General features: G+C 43.1%; 1 protein-coding gene across 2 annotated transcripts in view; it reads left to right on the forward strand.

Annotated features, from left to right (window-relative positions):
• Window positions 1-395: 395 nt before the first annotated feature.
• The window catches only part of tcf7l1b (transcription factor 7 like 1b), a 32,905-nt gene continuing 16,981 nt past the window's right edge, over window positions 396-16,319 (forward strand). For both annotated transcript variants that reach the window (XM_071923620.2, XM_071923630.2), the window contains exons 1-3: window positions 396-1,273; window positions 1,400-1,472; window positions 1,575-1,702. In XM_071923620.2, coding sequence (XP_071779721.1) covers window positions 1,088-1,273; window positions 1,400-1,472; window positions 1,575-1,702 — 387 coding nt within the window. In that variant the 5' untranslated portion in view covers window positions 396-1,087. The remainder of the gene's footprint in view (window positions 1,274-1,399; window positions 1,473-1,574; window positions 1,703-16,319) is intronic.

A 16,319-nucleotide genomic window follows, 5' to 3' on the forward strand; every position in this document is an offset into this window, starting at 1 on the left:
CCTAGGCTACAACTTTGGTATAATTAAATGTAGGAAGTTATAATAAGGATCAATAATCATTTGCTCACCTTAAACTACGCAAAAAATAGTCTCATGCATAAATATCTATTTTGAGTATTTTTTTTGTCACTGTAACGTCCAAAAGCCTCCATTTGATTGCATACAAACCTGTTTAACCAATTAATTCTGTTACAATTTTCTCGATCATTTTATTGTTGTGCTGGTGGCATGTTGGCTGCGTGTTGGTGGCTTGAGGGTTAAGAATAGCTGATCTACATGGTGGTGAATGAAGTGTCGGTTTTCAGCGCAAACTCCTCCTCTACGGACGAGCTGCGCTTTTCTTCCACTTGAACAACCAAGTAGTTTTCAGGGCGCATTCCCCGGCAGCAATGTGGAGGGAAAGAGCGACTTCGTCCAGCTGAAAATTCAGTTCTTTTGCAACGGCTATAATCTTACTTTGACAGTTTCTGAGCTTTGTGCTTGTTAGGGAAAACAGCGAAGCGTCGCCTTAAACTTCTGGGGGGAAAACAATCGAGTCAGAAGTGAAGAAAACTGCAGCCTGACCGTCTCGTCTTTTTTTTTGTTTTTTGTGTCTGAGCCATTGTTTTCTTACACATGGATATTAGGAGGTGAAATTGGACGTCATTGCTGTTCTTGAGTAACCTACCAGTCGGTTTGACTGTAGTATATTTTGCTCCCTGTGGGTCTATAGGAGGAGAGAGTCCCATTCCTCAGCAGCACAAGGAGAGACATACAGGGGCCACAAGTTGTCCACTGCGAAGGAGACAAAACTTTGCCAAGTTACTGCGCATCCGGCCGCTGACGCCAAACCGAATAGATATTTCATGCTTATGCCCATGTTTTAACTTTTATGGTGGATTATTGGAAGATTCGTCATGGAGAAATGGGAAAACGCTCAGAGAATGAAGACGGAGTTCTGAACATGCACCGTTGCTCGCAGATAGTTTAGTAGCTATAGGGTTTGAGTGGCTCGTTTGGACTACTTTAATCTGATAAAAAGTCAGTTGTTCTAGCGAGTGTTTATTGTTTTTCTCCTCTAAATACTGTCCGCTTTTTATCCGCGAAAATGCCACAATTAAACGGAGGAGGCGGAGATGATCTGGGGGCGAACGATGAAATGATATCCTTTAAAGACGAAGGAGAGCAGGAGGAAAAGATCTCCGAAAATGTGTCGGCAGAAAGGGATTTGGATGATGTGAAATCCTCCTTAGTGAACGAGTCGGAAAACAACAGCAGCTCGTCGGACTCCGAGGTAAGGGCACCGCACACGCGAATCGTTGCTCAGACCGCTCACCATTAAGAGGGATGTATTTAATAAACTTGCTGCTGAAAGTTTCACTAGTTTCCCCCCTCCATGTGTATATTCTCCCCTTGTCAGCAAGCAGAGCGGCGCCCCCAAACCAGACCCGACACAGAAAGTTATGAGAAAACGAGAGATTACTTCAGTGAAGGTAAAAAAAAAAAGACTTCGTACTCTATGAGCTGTTGCTGCACTGCTATGTTGATTTTATGCATATTTAATTGTGATTTTATTTTTTTTAATATCCCCGCAGCACTGAGAAGGCATCAAGATGGTGGCTTTTTCAAGAGTCCTCACTATCCTGGCTACCCATTTCTCATGATCCCAGACCTCACCAATCCCTACCTGTCCAACGGCTCGCTGTCTCCGAGTGCAAGAACGGTGAGTGTGTGGTTTTTTGTTGTTGATGGTTTTGTTCACTGTGTTTCCACAATACTTGCGCACTCTCCAAAAAAACTTTGGCCGTGCGTAAAAGTTGCCTGTGCACTGCCAGACCGCCATATTCCCTCCGAGTGGCCTCTCAAGGAGTACTAACTACTTCTTTGTTCTTTTTGGGGATATAAATTTCTCCCTGCCACCCACCCTTGAAAAGCCTTGTTTTTTTTGACAGCTTCACATTAGGCTCAAAGTCAGTCGTTGTTTTTTTTTTATTTGGGATAATTTATGATGCCCACCTTATCGAAAAACCACTATAATATTCCTGTAGGAACTTATAGTTTGTGTGTAGTAGGCTACTTAATAATAGTGAGTTTATAGTGACCTTGTCTTATTCATGCTATCTTCTATGGTATCATTGTAAAAGTCCTATAGGGATTTATAGTTTTACAGTTTATAGTTATTAGTTATTAGTATCCTTCTAAAGTGTATCATAGGATTACTAGAGTTCTTTTTTCACATGGGCCTGTTCCAATTAGATTGTTTTCCTATTTGGGTTATTCATGAGGGAAGCAGCTCTTTAGTTTACAGACCTAATGTTGACATGAAGTATCCTATAGCATTCTACTTGGCCATCCGCTCCAAGTGCATTTGAGACACTACAGGTTTTTAATTGCACTCATATGCTCCTCAAAAATTGAAAATAGGCTGTTCATGCAGTCACACCCTACAGTAACAACAATGTAATACCTAGCTTTGACACACATGGGAGGCATTTCACTGCAATGTACATGACAGCGATTGTGGCAGTTGAGAGACTGGTCTTATAAAATCTCAGTGATATGGTTGTCAGTCATGAGTGAATGCTGTTGATGGCGAGTTTTAAATGGATTTACTCATCAGGATCTGTTGCATATTGGTTTTCCATAATGCAGTGAAGTTGTTTTAATCAATAAGGTCAATTAATGTTGCCAATAGTTGCATTGGTTTGCCTATTGATATTATGTTATTTATTTTTTGCTTCAGTAAACATCACATTTTGAAACGTGGCTGAACGACAAATCAATTATGCACTGAGACCAGACACTCATTTCACACTAATTAACAATGACACTGACATGATCACTGCAATAACATTTGAACAAAAAACAACAACAACCTTGTGACTTAGGTCAAAGAACAAGTTATACATGGTCATGTGGAATATTAATTCCAAAGAAACATGCAAGACATTAAGTTTGCGACGTTACCAACAGTATTTGGTGCGAGCCGTCTAAAATGCATTTGGAAGAAAAATGGGTCTATGCAAAGTTGCTTGAAATAACCCCTGCTGCAGTGTGATGTTGTCCATCCCCCAATCCCTGTCACATCCCCCCCCAAAAAACAAGCACTTTCGTTAGGGCCTGGCAGGCATTTGACTGAAAAGACCTCCCTCCCCTTTTTTTCTGTCTCCTTTTCACTGTTCCAGGCCCACTCCCCCTGCCTCGCTGTACCTTCCATTCAATTAGAAAGGCGTTAGTTGACCATTGTTATTCTGAACAGTCTTGATGGCTTCATTGGAGGTCTCCATCGGGGCTCATTAACTAAATGGCTACTCCTCACACTAGGTGATACATACCACTGTGGAGATCCTCTATGTCATTTTTTTTCCCTGGCCACCAGAGTTTTGCAGGAATAACAAATGTGAGCGAGATTCTTGCGCTGTAACAGAAAATGCGTTTTTATTGATGCATGACCTCATTTTCTGTTTCTTCAATATTGATTACTTGAAGGATTTTAGCTTGAAACTGTGGCAGATGTTTCTCATATTATTCAAGCAACACACTTTAATAGACTGAAGTAATTGACTGAAAATGTTAGTAACCCATTATCTCGTCTCCGCTTTGTTTTGCCTTTGTTTCTCATAGAGCTGCCTGGAAGAAAAGGCTCGCACTTCCTTGTGTTTTAGTCCAGGAAAACAAACTTGGAAATTAAAAAAGACTGTTCTCGTTGCTCAAGGCGAAGGAACAAATAATTGCTAAAGCTTGAAAATTTGGAGGTTAAATCCTCCATATTATAGTGGGAGGAAAGAATGGGGTCAATGGGACAGAGTGAGCTGACTGTGTCAATCAGCATGTCCTCATGGTAGAAAACAAGCAGGCAGACAATGGCTGGCATACTTACATACATACCAAGCCAGTCGTCTTAAGCTGTCGGTGTATTCTCCATATTGCACACAAGTGTACTCGCTGCTCATGGCTTAGTGTGAATGCTGAATTTGATTGATGAGATGTTGAGTTTAGTGCCTTTTTAGGCTTCCAATCAGGGTTTGGTGTGTGTACACTTGTGGATGGAGTTCGATACGGTCAGATTAAGTGGAGAATATTTACCAGCAGCCTGCACCAACGTTTGGCCAGCAAGTTAGTTTAACTAATGAGCTCTACAGTTGCTCACACTTGCTCTGTGTATCTGCAGGATGTCCTAATTAGTTGGTGAGATAGATGGTGCCTATAGTTACTGTAGGAATGCAGTTGTGTCGTTAGCTCTCTGCTCTTCAAATCCATACGTTCCCCAGGCTAACGAACCGTATATGTTTGGGAAAACACTGTTGAGGTTGGCAGATCTGCTTTACATGTGTGGTGTGTGGTCTTGCTGTTGATTGAGAAACATAAAAGTTATGTCTCTCAAACAGATGATCCGGTGGCTCCCATGGAGCAGAATTCACTGCTCTCATTACCCAGGTGGGGGAACTGCAGTTTCATAGCTTTGAGTGTAATGTAAATATTTTTGTAATTGAGTGTAGAAACAACAGTGTGTGTATTGTGTGTGTGTATGTGTGCGAGAGAGGGGGATTAAAATTTTACATTCTCCCCCTTGAATCTATTTACAACTCCCCCCTCTGGTCCAACATCCCAATAAATAAATGTACTTTTCAAATGATTTGAAACAGTATACTTCTGCACTAACACATTAATATTCCTTACATGACAGCACTCGTAAAATATAAAGAGCGCAGTGTTGAGTAACAGGTAGATGTTGTGCTCAACCGTCTTTTCTGCCTAAGTGTGGTGACTTCACTACGTGATGTGCTACATGTTGAATGATTTGAGGCCCAACTTTTAAATGTGGATGTGGCAACCCTATCATGAGCAATGAGAGACAGGCCTACATGGGATCAGCACAAAGTTCCCCCGAGGGCCGAGCATAACTGATTTAAAGCCTGCTCTGCTCTGACATTCCGCTGTAATCCACAGAGAGTTGAGGAGGAGGTTTTATGTTTGGAAAGATGTTCCACCAGACTTCTGCCTGGTGTGGGGTGGAGGGCCAACGGGGTTTTTCCTCCGGGGTTACACTGACGAATCCCACTTATTGTTTTGAGGCCTCGCGTCGATTCGTCGCTACGATTTCGCTGCTTTGTACCTATAGTGACGGGCTGGTGCGAGATTTAATTGGTGAACACGGTCTGCTCGACGCCACCGCTATCAGCCTCATCAGCAGTTTAGATAACTCTGCTAGTACATCATCACCATCATCACTAAAGAGCGAAATGCCTCTTGTGTGTGAGAGGTGGCGAGTAAGCGAGAGGGAGGTGAGCCGCTCAAATATATCTTCATCAAATACCCAGTGGGACACTCAAACTCCCGAGCATGATTGTTGAATAGAAAATTGTTTGAGATTGAGCCGTGAATGGAGAGCTTGTATGAGTCTGAACATGTTAGTAGCTACAATTGCATGCCTCCCTGACTTCTTTTTTCCATTCTTTCTGGTGCTTTTGGTGCTTAAAAATGTGCAGACAAAGAAAAGTCAACATACACATTGTCCTGTTGAATAAAAGGGCCTCTCCTTGCATAAGCAAACGGTGTTTGTGTGGAGGTATCTTTTCATCAGGTTGCTCACTTGGCTTTTCCACTCACCTTGGTGTGTGTGTGTGTGTGTGTGTGTGTATGTGCGCATGTGCATCCATGCGTGCTGTACGTTGTGTGTGTGAGTAAGTCTGCGAGGGGGGGTGGTGGGTTTCAGGTGAGGGTCTGTGGATACTTTGCAACAGAGGGAACAGTGTGCCGGCTCACATTCTGACAACCCTCAGTGTTGTATGCCACTGCTGAAAGTAATCTGAATGTTAGCTTGCAAATATTTTTTTAACCAAGGACTGTGTCAACAGAGCTAACATTTTTGACTAGGTTTATAGTTTTGAAAAGATTTTTTCTTCAAAGGCAAACAAATCTACATCAATTTAGTGGCACTATTCAATTATAAAAAGCTCGCCTGCAGCCTCAGAAATGCCGTGGCTGGCTAAGGCCTTGCCTGGAGTGATTAATTTTGATAGTGGACTTATTGTTAGACTTGAGGAAATTAAATTAAATTCTGCAAAAGTTTGTTTTGAAATATCTCATCAATCATGATTTAGTTTTAGAAAGAGGGGGAGATGTTGGGACACACTTTTATTTATGTTCCATTACAGTAACATCATTTTTACTTGATGTTACACTATAATTGTTATGTATTTACGCAACTGTATGTCTGAACAATTACTATTTTATTATGAAGGTGGAATTAAGGTCAGCACCAGGTTCTAATTATTCCAACATAAATCAAAGCAATTAAGTGCTAATTATAGTGCCATGATAAAATATAAAGGAATATGTTACGGTTACAAATGTTACGCTTTACACTGCTTGATGTATGAATCACTCGCTATTCACCCAGCGTATCAGGAAGTGTCATACCTGGAGGGAATATGTGTGCTTTTTTCACAATCTGTAGAACCTAACCGAACTCCTAGTAGCTTCCTATCCAGCCGTTCCTCCTGGGTTTCACAGGAACACGGGGTTGGCGTTTGCATTTCATCTCCAGGCCGGGGGATGCTCATGTTCGCTTCCTAACGGCACTTGTGTAGAACTGTGTGAAATGGTGTCAGTCCTGGTCTGTATCCCTCCCTCTTCGGTCTCTGCGGAAAGCATGAGCTGGCGTCAATTCCTCACGCTACCCCTAGCCTGCTAGTTCACTACCTACCCACCCACCCTCCCGCCTGACATTAGAAATTCTGTTTATAGCACTCTCTGGCTTCTCAAGAGCAGGGCCCATCAGGAGCATCTCAGCACCCTTTGAGGAAAGGATAACCACCCTCTCCCCTCTCCAGCCGCAGACTCCCTACGTTCAGTGACATCAATGAATCCCTTTGATGTGCCAAGATGAATATGTGTGCAAATGTGTTTTTATCAATTTATGTGTTTTTCTCTTTCGCTGTGTTTGGCCAGAGCTGCTGCGGAGTTTGTGGTTTGGTACATTGCTTTTCCCCGTGAAAACTGTGGTCGTACTTGTTGTGTTCTAAGCTGCGAGACGTTGGGCCAAGGGTGACCACGTTTCTAACATACCTTAGTTTCTAACTTTCTGCTTTCCTAAATAGAAACGTGATTGCTATGAAGCAGTTTGACAATACGAAGATATGTTGTGTTGTGGACCAGCTCAACTCAACATCCAAACACCAAAAACACTGGTGTTCTCTGCTATACCTGATGCTCATTCATATTAAAACGGTTTCATAGATATAAAAAAATAACTAGCTATATATTGAGGCATTTCCTGATGTAAGTCTGATTTCTACTGTCCTTGTGTAGCAGATGCTCTTTTTTTTTTGTGATGGGATGGGCTGTTATGGAGCTTTGAGTCAGCGGAGTTGAGGTCGTTGCAATGGAAACTACTCAACAGTGTCGGTGTCTCAGCTTAGCCATGACCACTCCTGTAGTTTACCCAAAGCACTGACTCTCCGTATAGTGCCGCGCAGCTGCTAATTGTCGAGAAACGTAAAAGAAAAGTTTGCCATGAATTTAAGTTATGGGAGGTGGAAGTATGGGCGGGGGTGGTGGCACGGCTCATGTATCATGTGAATACCAGCTTAGTAATGTCTGTTCTGTGGTATTAACCTGGAGTCACGGTGCAGGGGCGAGGTTGGGCCTCTGGTTTTATCAGCGGGTCAGGGTGATCCATCTCACTCCCAGGTGATCAGACTTGGAGCTGTCTGATGGGATCAGGGTGTCTCGGTTATTGGGCTGCCCCGTGTATTATGTGTATATGTGGCCCCTACATGGCCATAACCACTACTGTTTAGCTCACATAAAGAAATGTTTGCCCTCTCTAATTGTACCTTAAACTCTTCACTCCATGCTAATAAAACGTGATTGTACGGCAGGAAGAAAAAAAACAACAACTCTAAATAGGGTTTCATCAGTCTGGTATTCCAAACAGCTGTTTTCAGTTTAAGCAGTGCAGGCAGCAGGAGAGGGAGAGAGCGGGGAAGAGGAGAGATTGTTGATGAGATGTGGTGGTGGGAGCATAAACTGGGGCAGATATAGGTCCCGCTATTCCTTTGCCTGTTATCCTGAGGTGGGCCGGCTTCCAGACCTTGAGGCACTTACTTATCTGAGGGATTCTGTCTCCCACAGAGCAGCACTCCTCCGCCATAGCCCGCAATGCTTTGCCATTCCCTCACATTCACGGCCCAATCAGCAAGCAGCAGGAGGCTATCAGATCATGCACATGTAGCATCAGTAGTACTGAGATTTTTATCAGGTTTCACTTAAGTTCACATACAGGGCATGAACACGCTTCCTCTGAGCCGACTGGGGAACATTTAAGAAGAGGAGGCAAACGGTTGGTTAAAGGCCATGTCATATGTGTGTAGTGTCAGTAAGGTTCCAGTCGGCGTACTAAATAAAGAAGTGGATGGTTATCCGTCCGGGATGAGGTTAGTTGACAGTGAGCAGAGCAGCTGTTCTTCTTGTTGAAGTTATAAATCAGTTTGGCTGCTTCCCACTGAGTGTATCCCTGCACTGGAGCAGTAAGTTTGGACTGCCGGTGCGGCTCATGTCCCCAGACGGACGCCTGTCAAGTCAACACACTGCACCTGCAAACACGCGCGACCTACATCACACCCTGACCACTTTATTTTATGATTAGTTGTTTTAACTAGTTCTAACTCATGGATAGATGATTATTTTGCTACTGAGAGAGCACCGCACCTCTTCCTCTCTATTATGTTTTATATTCAAGGCAGTTCCTCTTTAGTCAAGCACTCAGAGCATGGATCAATCTTCCACAACATGACATTTACAAAAGAATCAGTGGCAATGAAGAAAACGTAGATAGAGTCCCAGCTGAAGCTGATGTGCCACTCGGTAATCTGAATTTAGACACGGGTCTAAAAACAGAAGTAACCTATATATTGCCTATATGATTACCTATATGACTAAAATAAGTCCTACAGGGAGCCATAGGGAAGTTTCTTTTTTTAATGAATATAGCAACATGCCATGTATTACCATATGATTGCATTTATAAAGCTTGGCTAAAAACTACCACAGGGGGAAATGATGAGGCATTGGGGGGAACAACAGATGAATTTTTAAACAATGTTCTTTGGATGGTGCATGTACAACGCATAAGAGATATATCTGCTTGTATGTGGTTAGTCCCACTTGCACTTATGCAAATCAAACCAGTACACATACATCTCAAGCTCGGATATTCTTCAGCTTGTCCGTGTGGTTGTTGTCCTAACATTGATAATAACTTAGCCTTCGGGTGCCCTTTGCTTCCTCCAGTTACCCTTGTAAACCAATTGTACTTGTTAAGGAGTCACAATGTTCTGCAGAGCATCAAATTTGATTAAAGCCAAGCAAAGGCGCAAGTCATCTAAAATGTGTAGCCTCCTTATCTCCAACCAGACTTGTGGCTCCTGTTAGAAGAAATAGTAGAAACAGTAGAAACTTCTGATGGGTTGATATTTTTACATCAGCCTCCACAGAAGATCGCTCTTTCCTGACCGCATTTGCCCAATTTAAAATTAGGAGTTAATGTTACTGATTAGTTGTGAATAATGGTTGTGGTTATGGGTCTTGTCATGGTGCTTCTTAGACAGAGACTCTCTAAGTGATAGCGGGATTCCCCTTGCCTCAGATGATCAGTTTGATTAAGATTTTTGTTTGGAGATTTTATTTTGGCTCATTTGGTTCGGCCAGATGTTTTCCACTTCTTTGGTTTTAGTTTGAAATGTTTTGCTATTGTTAGCTGACCTCAAAATCACCAAAATGACCAAAATGATAATGTTTACTAGTCAGATGATATCAAACAATTCTTTTCCAACATCCACAGCAGCATCAGCTTTGTGATTTTAAAACGAAGGTCCCTGAGGAGCGTTGGATGGCAGCTCCACACCTCCGCTGACATAATCCCTCATCCATTTACATGGCTAGATACCAAATCCCTACAAATGTGACTGACTTATTTGCTTCAAATTTAGAGTAGCTACATTAGAAAAAAAAGATCTAATCAGCCCTATATGACATGGAGCAGGCCAAGGAGCCCTTTTGTTTGATTTGTACATGGGCTGGAGGGGCTGGCTATTGGAAATCCCTGAAGCAGGCTTTAGGGGCAGGTCTGATTCTCGTGTGAAATGGGAAGGCTCTATAGCTCTCGGCTGACTTGACTGGGGCTGTATGGGTGTGTTGGCAGGGGGAGCGCCGGTCATGAATAGGGTCTTTGACTACCTCAGACTTGCCCTGAAAGGCAGGACAAAGACCCTAGGGCAACGGCTTAGAGCCTCACAGCTGAGCTACAGAATGCTTGGCCCAGTCTTCCTCCCTCCTTGCCTGATTTAAATACTACAGTGGCTTTCAGCATTCTGGCGACGAAGGCTCGCATTCACCACAGCACATTTACCATCAACTTTTTTCTCTGTTTTTGTTTACAATATACTAATGCCCGACCTGTTTACGCAATCCACTGTATGGAATCCTTCAAAGGGTGGTGAATATGCATTAGTAAGTCTTTCAAAACAGACTGAAGATTAGCTTCATGTTGTTTGTATTAGGCAGAATTTATTTTGGTACACACTGTAACTGCATGCGCACACGTGTGTATCATTGGTAATCGCAACTCTACTTGAAGCCACCACAGTGAAGCTGTGAATTATGGAACATTTTTGTTTATCCCCATGCAAGATGGAGATATTGGCAAGTAAACAAGATTAAATTTGGTGTAGACCTCTCGTTGGTGGGTTAGCTTGATTATTTTTGACAGATCTGTGTGACTCTTCAGTTAGAGATTTGCAGAGCAGAATAAAAAGCCATAAATCTTTTCTGCAGAGTTAATGGGTCATTTGAGTCCCGTCCAGACACTCTCTCCCCATAGAGTGTCTAGTTTCAGATGTCACTCAGAGCTTTGTTTGCCCCCCAGGGTGAAGGGTTAGAGGTCAAGGTTCAGGGCCGGTTGGCTGAGTGGCCACAAAAGCCCAGGCTTCCCTCAGCACATCCGATCCCTTCTTCCACACCAGCCTGCAGCGACAATAAAGGGATCAATTTGCAACATTTGTGTTTTCTTATTATAATCGCCTATCTAAAATTCATTTTCACTTCAGCTACGGCAGTGACGCGATTATAAGGGCATAGTTCATAGTTTCACAATGAGGCAGTAACACCGGCTTAGATCCTGCGCTTAGTGTCTTAGTGGAAACTGTATCATTGTTCAGTTTTTGTTTTGGAAAAGTTGCATTTGCTGTTCAACTACTGTGCTGGCCTCTCTCTAATACCTCACATCATTGCAAAACTTCCTTTTCATTGGTATTATTTATTTGAGAAGTCATATTTGGGAGGTTTGTGCAAAGACATTTTCATTCTCTGTCTATCCAGGTTAATAATTCTGTATCGCACCGCACCAAAACCTCACAAAAAAAAAGCTCTCAGTCTCTTTGTTCAAAACACCTCCGAAAGTTTGCAGGCCCACACGCTCGCCCTCCTCAGCCCCCACCCACGGTCTCAGCTTCTCTCTGCCCCACCACCACCCAAACATGTCTTCCAGCCAGGTTTATTATGCCGTTTCACGCAGACCAAAATTGCAGCTGCATGGAGAACAATCTGGAGCACATTAGCTCAGGCGCTGTGATTTATAAATTGTTTCTCAGGCCATAAATCCCTGCTGTAATTGTGCACAAGCTCCCCTCTCCCTTTCTCCAGTCACTCCCCCTTTCGTTCTCTCTCTCTCTCTCTCTCTCTCTCTCTCCCTCTCTCTCTCCTTCCCTCCCTGCACAGCTTACAGTTCTTGGGTCATCACTAATTGTTTGCAGAAGTGTGCAGTTTGGATTGAATAGAGGTTTGTTGCGTTGTGGCGCAGATTTGGCTTCACGGGGACAGCTCTCCATGAAAGATAAACTTTCCTATTTTTATGCTGTTCGTAAAAACCTTTTCTGTAATGTAGTGCGAGCCACACTTCAATGTCCAAAACGGGATAGACATGAACATTTGTCTTCAGCTCCCTGTTACTGTGGTGGTTCATGCTCTGCATTCCTGAATACTGTGTAATAGTTAGGGGCCTCTCCTCAACTCTGTCGCTGGGAATCTGATATTTGCAGCAGCCCCTGATCATAATCACCTTGCCGTTCTCATTAGGTTGTATTGAAATTGAGAGATAGCAGCAACTGAATATATTGTTTTCATGTTGAGCCTTGACTGATCAATGATGTGAATAGTCAGAAAACACTAGAACAAATTCTCTCCTCCACTCTTTCTCCACAAACTGTGACAAGTAATTTTGTTCAATAAATATGTTCTCAGGAGGGTGAAGGTTCCATACGATTTCTACTCCATTGTTTTCTTTTCAAGGGACCTGATGAACCTTGAAGAGGTAGGAGACCTCATGACCCAATCTCATCTTCCTTTGTGTCCCTTCTAAAGGCTTTCTTGGACCTGAAAATCTTTTTAGCAAATTGTGAGTTTGTGAATTTAGCCTTTAAAATTTTTTGAAGATGGAGGAAAGGCCTTGAAAGTGAATGTGAATTGAATTTCTAGCCAAACGTAGGCCACTTTATCATGATTTAGGACTCAATACCTCAATTGCACAGCATGATGAAATTGAAGCCTCTAGATTGCAGGGAATGACTTTTACAAATGTTTCAGGTATAGAAATGCTTTGGCACTCGTCCAGACCTCCCTCCACTCCACTGACCATACGCATAACTAATCCTGGGGAATGTCACGGTGGCAAGTTGTCCTGTGTATTATACACTGCAGCAGCAGTTTGTAATTACTTTTAAAAGGATTTGCTAATTCAAGAAGATCCTGTGTAAAGCAAGTGTCATATCTCAAATGATTCATTTTTGATTTTTTTGTCTGATTGGGTGTGGAAGGGTCTGCTAGAATTGGAGAATTGGCAGACGGGAGAATGAAATTGCTTCCAGCACCTGTAATTCAGCTGATTTCAACACTGAGCGAGCTCTGCCTTCCCCCTCTCTCTAGCCAAAAAGTAACTTTTTTTTTTCTTCTGTTATAAATATACTTGACGCAGATTACAATTTCTCTGTCAGCTCTCCTTAAGCGTCTGTAAATGCACTCAAAAAACGACGTGGCCCATTGAATCTCTGTGTTTCGTTTCTAACAGCCTTTCGAGTCGGGACGCATTTAGGGGACACGGAGCAACAGGAATGAGCGGCGAGGAGTGTTTGCGTACCTGTGGCGTGTGAATGTGTCCGTGTATTTGAGTGTGAGAGAGCTTGAGGGCAGGGGTAGGGGGGTGGTTGGGTGGGTGGAGTGAGCGGGGTTAGCAGTGGGGTGATAGGGATGTCAGGCCGTAAAACTGAGATGAGGCAGGGCCCAGACTCCGCGGGCCTGGAGATTTGTGCCTGCTCTCAGAGAGCAAACACAGGAGGCATCTGCAGGCAGCTGTGTGTGGGGGGAGGGGCCGCCGCTGCTGCTGCTCAGGACAGGGGGGAAGGGGGTGGGGGGGGGGGGGGTGGGGGCGTGGAGCTGGGTGGTGTTGGGGAGGGAGGAGGGGTGGAGGGTGAGGCGGGGGGAGGGGGGGGGGTACTTGCAGAGTGAACACAATCAGCCCTCTGTTTTCATAAGACTTGTGGTATGTGAGAGCAGAAACAAATGTGTTTAATTTAGGCCCTTTTTCTCTCTCTCTCTCTCTCTCTCTCTCTCTCTCTCTCTCTCTCTCTCTCTCCCTCTCCCTCCCTCTCCCCTACACCCACCCGTGCCCACCCCAGTTTTTCATACTGACTTTTTTTCCCTTCGAGATGCTTCGTGGCCTCTCCTGCCTCTGTCAGCTGCTCTTAGGAAGTTTTAAAAAAAGACCCAAGAAAAGCCCCCCACCCTCCTCCTCCTCCAAAAAAAAAAGATAGAATCACTCCTGCTGTGCCCTGTCAAGAGAAAAAGCACTTTTGGCAGAAATACTCAAATTTACTCTTGGTGGGGTGGGGCGGTAAATATTTATCTGCACTTTCTGGAAAAAGAAAAAAAAACTTATTTTTATGTTTTTACCTAGAGGTTAGAAGTGATTACTGTGCTGTGGTATTTGCCCTGTTGAGAGTGAGGCTGCATGGCGGACTTATTATTGCCTCCTAACTGCCTTGGCAGCCAGCACACTCTGCATTATATTGGTAACCCATGCTGTCTCCAGTCAATTTGTGTTTGGTCATAAATGAAAAATGCAGGTCTCACTTGTGTGTCATTTGCGTAGACTTGCACTACACACACACACACACATACACACACACACACACACACACACACACACACACACACTTGATTTCTATGTTGAGCTTTACTGTAAACATCCAGCCAACCACTGCTAACCACCACATGCTCTGGAGTTAATTATACAGAGGTTTACGGCTGTGAATTTCAATGAGACTAGGCTACTCCCCAAACAATAAAAAGTTGTGTTCCTGTACAACTGGACAAACAATGCCAAAGGAAATGAAAAAGGCAGACATCTCTGACATTAGCGGTGTAGCCTGTCTTGACATTAGATCGCGCTGACATTGACTTACAGGGGGAGCAGTGTGTAACAATTGAAAGCAGATCTCCCAGGTATGGGAAACCACATAACTGACTTCACGTAATTGACTTGAATAGCTTCGCAGCCTCCTCTCTGTCTTTATGAGATGGCCGTGCTCTTACCAGATGCATAATTATTTTCTTGTGCGTCTAATTATACAGTGAGTTTTATTTGACCCGCTGTTGTGTTCTGTAATACAATTACTCACTTATTCCTAACTTTAACCTCAGTGAGAGTGAAGCCCTTGTCTTCTGTAACTACATCTGATTAAAATTGCCTTTAAGTAAATAAGATAGAATAGGAACAATAGGCGGCTTCATTTAAACACTCATATTGGTTGGACTGTAACACTCTAAAGCTCTGCATACAGGAAGCAGTAACTCAGGATCATGTCAAGCAAAAGGAGAAAAATAATAAACCCTGAAACAAATAATTGCTTGAGCTGCAAAAAGGCACACTCCTGCTGAAGTCGCAGCTCACAGCTCGGATAGACTGTTAAAGAAGCTTTTTAGGAAGGGTTTATCTTGGCCCTGCATTCTGTTAATGCAAGTTTATTACTGAAACAGCAGTAAATTCACTCACTAGACTTTTCAAATAAACTTGTTGCTGGCCAGTTTGGCATTGTTCAGAATATGCATGAGGCAGTCATATGACACCGAAGCTCACTGAGTTTAGTGAAGTTGAATCTTTGGAATGTTGTTACATTTAGGAGTTCTTACACAATGCTTGCCTATAAATAAGTGTTGTGTGTACATACTACTGCAACACAAAGGACATTTTATTTGAAATAATAAATTATGAGCATAGTTTCTACAATATCTCTTCCAAACTTTTTTTTGGAGTTGCTGCATTAGTGCATTAGTTAGATCAGCAGTGTGTTGAAAACTTGCGGATGTCACATACAGAATTTGGATGGACTGACAGGCTTTCTGTGTAACTGGTGGAGAGTCTTGGAAAATCCTGGCCACTGTTTTTCGGACCTCCCTCACGCTGCCTCCCCTCTTCACTCTCCTCTCTCCCTCTTTGCACTAATAGTTCTTTTGTGTACAAGAGCATGTTAAGAGGCCAATGAGCCTGGCCTTAATAGGCCATGTTACCATAGAAACCACTGCACTCTGGATGTCTGACCTTTGACCCAGTTTTTTACTGGCTGTGAATAAGAGTGCAGGACGACCAACCAGGTCACAATAGAGGCCCAGCGAACTGAGGGAGTGCCCCTGTCATAGTCACTTAACTTCACTCCTCTATGGACTAATGGACACTTCAAATGTGGTAGCCATTAGCAGTGTGCTAGCCCAACTGCAGGACCACGGGCTTCTCAGGGTTAATTTAATATAAAACCCGAGACTGTGTTCTGTGTCAGGATTTCTCTCTCCAACAGTAAAAATGACTTGAGTGATCAGTGACAATAGGACAAAAGTAGTTCTGCTGGTTTTACAAATGCCGGTGTCGATTTAACAGGATCTATTCTAAAAAAAAAAAATCCTCATGATTTCACTTTACTATCATTGATTTTAACATTGTGTCCAAGACAGGTAGACAAAGCACATTCCCACTAAGCTCAAAGAGTCTATTATGTTTTATATCTCAGATAGAAATACAGGGGGTCTTTATCTGGAAGGTATAAACTTATTTTTTCCCCCAATTATGTTGTCACCAAAATATTTTGCTATTGTTATTTTCTTTCTCTCCCTGTGTCTTTCTTCGGCTGCACGAGATTGTTTTAATGAATAACTTCCTCCCTCAGTAATCCGCTTCATAGTGGACTGGAGAATGGGACGTTGCTTGCGTTTGGAAAAGTTGCAGTGGCCCA

This window comes from Centroberyx gerrardi, chromosome 8 (genome assembly GCF_048128805.1).
Source record: "Centroberyx gerrardi isolate f3 chromosome 8, fCenGer3.hap1.cur.20231027, whole genome shotgun sequence".
Taxonomy (NCBI): domain Eukaryota; kingdom Metazoa; phylum Chordata; class Actinopteri; order Beryciformes; family Berycidae; genus Centroberyx; species Centroberyx gerrardi.